This window comes from Sturnus vulgaris, chromosome 14 (assembly GCF_052056855.1).
Source record: "Sturnus vulgaris isolate bStuVul1 chromosome 14, bStuVul1.hap1, whole genome shotgun sequence".
Lineage (NCBI taxonomy): Eukaryota > Metazoa > Chordata > Aves > Passeriformes > Sturnidae > Sturnus > Sturnus vulgaris.
This window is the reverse complement of record NC_142256.1, coordinates 12,785,414-12,793,540: the sequence shown is the minus strand read 5'-3', so window position 1 is coordinate 12,793,540 and position 8,127 is coordinate 12,785,414. Positions and strand designations below refer to the sequence as shown.

Here is an 8,127-nt window from a genome sequence, read left to right as displayed (position 1 = left end):
CATGGGGTTCATCTTTCACCTCTCAGAGATGGCTCAGGGCTTATTCCCAGAAGAGGCACTGCCAGGACACAGCACTCCCCTGTGCTTTCCCAGCTGTCAGAGAACATGAGGCTTGCACAGCTCCTGGCAGTCTCCCATTTTACTGCAGAGGAGTCACAGCCATCACCAAGGCTGTGCTCAGGGCTTGGTCACAGCTGCATTTCCCCGAGCCTGAGCTCAGGGCACGTGTCAGTGTGTGCAGCCACGCTGGGGTGAGAGTCTTCACCTCATACCTGGATGGCAGAGTCATCTTACACTGCCTTTGCTGAAGCTCTAGCTGGAGAAAATCACTAAAACTCCTCCCAGAACAGTTTTTTTGCGCCAACTGCCAAGCAGACTCTGAGAATGAGCAGGAGCAGGAGCCTGTCCCAGACAGGTGCCAGGGGAAGTCTGTTACCTGTTGCTGTTTGCAAAGGGCAGGAGGTGGGAAAAACCACTATCAGAGCATGATGCTGGGCTGAGAAGTCTCCCTGCCTCTCAGGGCAACGCTTAATCAGCTCTGACGTGTCTAAACACTTAATCCCCACAGGGCTGCAGCAGGAAGAACCAGCTGATTTATTTTCACCATCGGGGCACAGTCCAACCAACCCTGCCATGCCCGTGGTTCACCTGCCCAAAAGGTACACGTTCTTTTTCTTGCCTCCTTCTCTACTAAACATCAAGGTATTAGATGCTGTGGCTGATGTGTGGCTGGTCATGTTCTTTCTCGTTATATTTATATTTACTTGTGCAGCAAAGGGTGGGCTGAGTCTGAATGTCTCCAATTCATGCCCAAGCATGTGTAAATGTACACCTGAAGAAACCACACTCTGCCAGAGAGCTGGACTGAAAACCCTACCTGGAGAAATAGCAGCATCCACCATCTCTCTAAACCTCTCCAACAATTATTTGCGGATTCTCAACACCAACACCTTCAGAAATCTGACTTTCCTTCACAGCCTCTGGCTAGATGGGAACAATCTGACTTTCCTGACCCCAGGAGCTTTCCATGCCCTCAGCAGGCTGCAAGAGCTGCACCTCAGCAGGAACTCACGCCTCACCTACCTGCATGCAAACACTTTCAGAGGACTATTAAACCTCATCAGCCTGGATTTGTCCCACTGCAATATCTTCGAAATCCACCCACTTCTATTTTCACACTTGCCTTCTTTAGAAAGGCTTGATTTAGCCTCCAATAACATGAGGTATGTCCCACAAGCCTTTAAGAACCTCTCCAACCTCACGAGGCTGTCCCTGGAGGACAATCACATAGAAGCCATCGGCAGAGATTCCCTGAAGGACCTGGAAACCCTGTACGATCTGAATCTCAGGAAGAATCGGATATGGATCATTCAAAACGGAGCTTTCGCAAAGCTTCTCAGATTGGGCATGTTAAATTTAGGACACAACTTCATCACTGATCTGCCTAATCAGCTTTTTGAAGGATTGATCCAGCTCAAGACCATGCACCTTGAAGCCAACAGAATCACTGCTGTCGACTGCACCTTCAGACAGCTGCTCAACTTGAGAAACTTGTACTTGAACAACAACCAGATCTCCTCCATCTCGGACTCTGCTTTTTTATACCTAAACAAGCTGCACTTCCTTCACCTGAGCAGAAACAACCTCAGCTCCCTGCCCATGCACTTGTTCACCAAACTGCCCAAACTGAGGCTGGTGTTGCTGTCCCACAACCCCTGGAGCTGTGACTGCAGCACGCTCTGGCTCTGGCGCTGGACCTCGGGCCGGGTGGCCATCGAGGGGCTGGACTGTGCCTTCCTGCACCCTCCCAACTCTACAGCACCTGGGCAGCCCCGGCCTGCCCCCCTGGGGGACTGCACGGTGCCACTGGAGCTGGCCAGCGAGGACAAGTGCAGGCTGGCTGGTACCAGCGTGGCTCCCAGGCCCCCTGCTCTGCCCGGCCAGCTCATCCTGCTGGCACTTGCCTGCCACACGTGGTACAGTGAGAGGGGATGGGGCACCGTGGTGGCCACGTTTCAATGATCATAGAGTGGAGGCTACTTACTTATTTTCTTGAAGTTTGTTTATGAACAATGGTTCTCATGGCGGATTTTATATGGAAATAAAGGGATTTTATTATATAGGAATAAACTATTTCATTCATGGGCAATACTCTAAATTGAAATGCTAACATCAAACTTTGCATCAAGGGAAAATTAGGTTGGATATTAGGAAAAAGTTTTTCATGGAAAGAGTGATCATGTACTGGAATGGTCTGTCCAGGGAGGTGGTGGAGTCACCATCCCTGGATGTGTTTAAAAAAAGACTGGATGTGGCACTTGGTGCCACGGTCTAGTTGAGGTGTTAGGGCATGGTTTGGATCTTGAAGGTCTCTTCCAACCCAGTCATTCTGTGAATTCTGTGAATTTCAATGCAATGCTCACATTGACAAGTTCAGGGCTGGGACATGTGCTGGTGACATGGGGCTGGGAAGCATGTTCCCCTCTGTCCTCCCCATTTCCCAACTGACCACAGCCAGGTGTGACCTCCCTGGGAGGGGCTGCCCTTCCTGTGCCCAGCCCATACTGGCCATATCATGAGTATTGCTGAAATAGGAATAAATTGCACAGGCTCCAGTGTATCTGGAGTCCTTAGAAAAGGCCCAGTCCATCAGTGTCATTGTGAGCATGTGGTACCTTCCCACAGCAGGCACTTGAGCATCTCTGCAGTTAGAATGTAAGACAGTGTTGGAGGTGAGGGCAATAAATCACCATGTAAAACATTTTATCACTCAGCTGTCCCTCACAGCACTGAACCTCAGCTAACATGGCTCTGCATTTACCCCTGCAAAGAGGTCATTTGTCTCAGTGATGGTCTGTACAAGTTGTGTCTCCCTGCATGCTATCAAGGAGCTCTGTCACAGCACAGTTCCAGTGCCATATCCCCAGTCTGCCTCCCTTCAGCTGCTGGGAGACAGATCAGCCTTCTCCGTCCTCCCAAACGGAATTTTCCATTAGTGCAGGTATATTAAAAACCCTTATCCAATGTTTACTAGGTGCTTGCAAAAGGAAGCAATGGAATGTGTGCCAGACACACCACATTTGTCCCTGTCCTTAGAGAAATTATCCCAAGCTGATAAGAGGTAAGAGAGAAATAAACCCTTGTTTAGGGCTGAAAACACACAAATCAGCACAATTTGACATGGGAAACCTGCCATGGAGTGCAGAGCAGGACCAACCTTTGCTGTTAGACCAGGGAAGGGACGAAGTGGGGCTTCACAACAAACCCACACATGCTGCATCCTTGTTATATTTGTGATTAGGTTTGTGCAAAGTATTTAATGGTCAACATAAATTTTTGCTTACATTGTTTGTGCTGTTTCACCATCCTCACTTTACTCAGCTTCACATACTTTGAGAAGTAGTGGAAAAAAACTCCAGCTGGTTTCTTGCTTTTGCATTCCTCTCTATCAAGCTGCAATAGAAAAAGGCAGAAGCAAAAAAAGCGAGCAAAGTCCACCTCAGCAATTTCTTAAGTCCCTAAAAGATTTAGATTTTTTTCCTTTGAGTTAATACAAATTGATGAAAAATTTATATGGACAAGAATCTTCTCTGAACGCTTTGAAAAAACATTCCTTCCACTTTTACACCACCACCTCATTAAACAGTAACAGGAGCACAACTAAATTGCTTCCTCTGTGCTATGATAAAAAGTCAGAAATATTTAACAAGTTATACACAGTTTGTTCAGGGAGAACACGTGGCTACATTTTTAATCCACAAAAAATGAAACTTGCAAGGAATACAAGAGGCCAGAAAACACAAGCAGAAAAGTGAGGAGGCCATCTGGGCTTGTGAAGACTTTGAAGGAGGACCTTAAGATTAAGGATAAGGACAACATGCACCCACAAGGGCAGCAGCAAGTCCAGATGTTTTTTAAAAAATCATTATGAACAAAGCTGACACTGCTAAAAAAATCTTGGAAACAAAAAGTACATAATTGAAGAAGCAAAACAAAGTATAAATACTAACAAATAATATTAAAAGAAAAAAAGAGTTGAAGGAAGAAGGAAATGTCCTGAAGTTTACATCCTCTGATGGAAATTTTAGTTGTTTGACAAAACACTTTGAAAACCTGCTTGTTAAGAATATTTACTGGAGAGAAAGCACTGGGTTTGTCCTGACTGCCCTGCTCTGGACCTTCAGTGTGAGGTCCACCTTGCTTGGATCCCAAACTTTTCTTTCTTAAAATACATCTAATTGTTAAAGTACCCATTTATCTTCTTCAACCTGGTACCAGGAAGCAAAAAAGGCAAGACAGGAGACAGATGCACATGGCCACTTCCAAAGTCCAAGAATTTTGGCCTTAACTACACCACGCCCCCAGCCAGTGCCATAAATCACCAGAACACTGTTTCAGTGGCATGCCTGTGACTCTACTTATGGTACATCACTCCATCTTGAGTGAAAACATGCAATTTCCTGTGGGAAGCTTTGTTAACATACTTTTCTTGTGAAAAAAAATTGTACCACTGGAAAGTTTCCAGCCAGCTTTGCACAAGGCTGCATGCAGGGAGTCACTGGGGTGGTTTGCTGACACTCCACACTCAGAGCAGGGAGCACTCCCAGCTGGTGCCACTGCAGCCCTTGCCCTCACCCCTGCAGCAGGCAGGGCTCCTGCTCATCTCCCCCCACGTGCCCCAGCCCCTCTTCAGCTCCCTGCCAAATCCCTCCTTTTCATCATCTGCCCTTTTTTCATCTCTTGCACATAGAAAAATTATCACTCAATTAACCCTCATACAAATGTTAACCTCTGAAGCCCCCAAGGCACAACAATACAGAAGCTTCAAACAAACTTTACTTTTAAGGGACTTTTTCCTGCTGTGCTCCCAGCAGCACCAACCCCTCCACATGCTCTGAAGGACCTAGTGTCAGATTTACATCAGGCCATTGAAGATGAAGAAAGATTGTGTGTGGCACTGGAGCCCAGAGCACGAGCTGCAGCTGAAGACAGGCTGCCATGCTGGGTCTGTGCAAATAAGGAGAGAAGCATGTATTTAAATGTTTTTATTTCAACTAATGCTTTGCCACCATATTACATCACTTTGAATAGCTTGGAATAGCAATATGATCTCAAAATATAGCAAACAGCTTGCCAAAGCAAGAGAATATTAAATCCTATGGATACAGCATCTTCCTTCTTTGGCGACAATGCTTCCTTCCATTTATCTGTAAAAATAATTTTATATTCCAGCACATTTGCTGTTCACTTTATTGAACCCTGCTGTTTATACCATTTGCCTCTTCCCTGCACAAAACCTCTCCACAATATAGTATGGTTTTGTATCTAACAGCATTTTAAATAAAAAAGTTATAGTTTTCATGCAGATTTCTGTAAAAATTATTTTCTAGGTGCACAGAACTGAACCAAGATGCATACAAAAATGCATTCACTTCCACTCTCAGGTGTAACCGTGCCATCAGCAACATGATCATATGTTACTGCAAGAGGTCCAAGGATGGTGGTATTATATAATATGTAGTATAACCTTAAAAAACAAACCAACAAAAAACCCCCTTTTTATAAGCAGCAAGAGAAAAAACTGCCATGCTTTATTTGTAAAGTAATCAAAATAGTTAGATGTACAAAAAAGCACCATGTACAAAGAATACCAGAGGAAGTACATCTTCCTAATTACACGTTTCTCATTTAGCATTGCGAGCTGGCCTGCAGGTCCCAACTTGTACTGTAGCTTTATTTGCAAAATTAAGGATGTGGTCAAACCTAAAATGTGCTTGGACTGTATGACAGAAATTAAAGTGGACTGCAGATAGAAATTAGATTTGTTTCCATTACAACTCATACCAACCACCTTATAGCCCTCAAGGGTAAAAAACCACATGTCAAGTATCTGAGAAATAATGGAGTGAAAACAGCTCCAGAGCAATATTGCAAGATGCAGGTCTGCTATGAATGCATTTCTGTGAGCTCTTGATAAATTAAACTTTCCTTTGGGAAAAGAGCATGTCTGTTGGTTAAAACTCCTCCCCCTGAGAATTTTGATAAATTTGTCTTGCAAAGCAAAACAAAGTCCTTTGAACTTCAACAGTTCCAAGGCCAACAGCATTTCAACATGGTCACAGCCGATCTGCTACTCATGCACCCAGGGTGGCAGGTTGGGTTTTTGTTGCATTTTGGTTTTTTTTTCTTTACATGGATCATCCCTTTTATACTCGCTTCATTCCTCTGCCCATCAAGCAGGCAAACACGGTCATGACCATCTTTGGCTTCACCTCCACGAGATCTTCTGGAAGAGCATAAACTCTGGCACCAATTCTTCTTGCCATGGACACAGCATACCTATTCACCATGGAAAGATGAGGTGGTCAGCACAGAGACTTCTACCAGTAAATGACAAGTCAAATCCTGCCCCATCCAACACGATTTCACTTATTCTTTATTGAGATTCAAGATGTGGAACAGTTTAATTACACCACATCCTTTTATTTTACAAGTTTTTCTCATCTTCTGCCATTTTCCTTTTCCACAGTAAAGTGTTTTTAATGTGCAAATTGACCTTTGAATGTCAAGTCCACTTTACTGACAGTTAAAAAAGAATCTTAATTAATATTTGTTATGGCTAATAGCATATATAATGAAGGCTTAATCATGTAACACTTCCTTTTCTGTTTGCTCCTTATGAATAACAAAGTGAGACGATCATCTGCCAGAAACTTTGCTGTCATTCTGCCACTGCAGAACAGTCACAGAAAACACATTTCAAAGGCATGTTCTAATAGGCATACTTTAAACTTGACAATCTGTGATGATTCAACAAGAGGTAAGACATACAAGGGTTCAATTTCAAAACTCTGAGCCACCAGCTGAACACTTCAAATGCCTGAACAGAGGTGAGAAATAAGAGTATCACTGGTGAGAGCTGCTCTGCATTTCTCTCAGCAAGCCAGAGTTCAGTCAACTGCTCCCTCCAGTGTCACAGGCAAGGACAGCAACTTGATTTCAGTAAGTGCTGTCTGTGTAAAAAGTGCTAAGAGACTGAAAACCACAGCAATAGAGTGTGGTCAAAACACCTGCAGTTTGAGGCTAGCATATCGAATGTGCACCCTTTCAATGCAAAACAGCTTTTGAGAGAGCAAACTTACTTAGCGTTATTTTGTTTGTCATCTTCCGATAGGTGCCCAGTCTTTACTAGGTCATAGTTGATACAACCAGGCTGGATGGCATCGATTAAATCCACAACTGCCAAGCTCGTGCTGATAGTCTTGTCCTAGAGAATACAGGGACACACAAGTGATTCTCACCTCAATTCAGCTGCTCTGCAACGTGCAACCAAAGAAGTTTGAAAAGAGCCTTTTCCAAGCAGTAGTGTTAGTGACTATTCCCAGGTGGACCAGAGGGAAAACCAAACTGCTGCCTCAGCTTTGGTGACAATACTATTACTCCAATTTACTGCAAGTGCTCTGGAAATCCAAAGAAGTAATCATTGTGCAGGCAGCAGCTCTGCCCTGCTGAGCACAGCCCAAGGCATAATGCTCACCTACAAATGCACACCAGCTCCAGCCCCTTTGCTTGCCAGCATCTCAACTTCCCTCTCTGCCCTAGATCCTGACCACCCTCCCTCCCTCCCTCCCTCCCTCCCTCCCTCCCCTGCCACTATTCCCCACTGTGGAAGTCCTAGACAGTCTCCTATCGTGTAGCTCGAAGCCACTCTGTTACCAGCACAGACTGAATCTTGTCCTATTTAAACTCCTTTATAAGATGCCCCTGCTGTTCCTCCAGCTGAGGAAAAAATATTTGGGCACTCGTCTCCTTTTGTAGGCAAGAAGGGAACCTGCACCTTGAAGTTCTGGATGGAGGTGGACTTGCCAGCTTCTTTCAGGGTCTGGTTTACCCAGCTGACTATAATGTCATCATTGGCTTTCTGACCATCACCCAGGTCCTCGAGGACATTCAGTGTGTACCTGAGAACCAGTAGAGAGAACAAGATTAGGCACAGAGCCAGGACCAAGCCATGCAGCCAGGATGCAACATGAGCCACAGCAGCTTGGAAAGTCTTTACATAGTTTCAGGACTTGGGGGTTTTTCAAACTCCTTTAGCAAAAAGAAAGAACCATGTATCTTATCTGA

At 44.8% G+C, this 8,127-nt stretch overlaps 2 protein-coding genes across 6 annotated transcripts in view; one reads left to right on the top strand and one right to left on the bottom strand.

Annotated features, from left to right (window-relative positions):
* The first annotated feature begins 735 nt into the window (after positions 1–735).
* Positions 736–2,022, top strand: LOC106858991 (uncharacterized). Its single transcript, XM_014885934.2, has one exon. The coding sequence runs from the start codon at positions 736–738 to the stop codon at positions 2,020–2,022; it is 1,287 nt and encodes a 428-aa protein (XP_014741420.2).
* A 3,008-nt stretch (positions 2,023–5,030) lies between these two features.
* PLS3 (plastin 3) overlaps positions 5,031–8,127 on the bottom strand; it is a 49,941-nt gene continuing 46,844 nt past the window's right edge. For all 5 annotated transcript variants that reach the window (XM_088173165.1, XM_088173167.1, XM_014887253.2 and 2 more), the window contains exons 14-16: positions 7,838–7,961; positions 7,143–7,267; positions 5,031–6,339 (exon numbers count right to left, since the gene is read on the bottom strand). In XM_088173165.1, the coding sequence (XP_088029291.1) occupies positions 6,207–6,339; positions 7,143–7,267; positions 7,838–7,961 (382 nt within the window). In that variant the 3' untranslated portion in view covers positions 5,031–6,206. The remainder of the gene's footprint in view (positions 6,340–7,142; positions 7,268–7,837; positions 7,962–8,127) is intronic.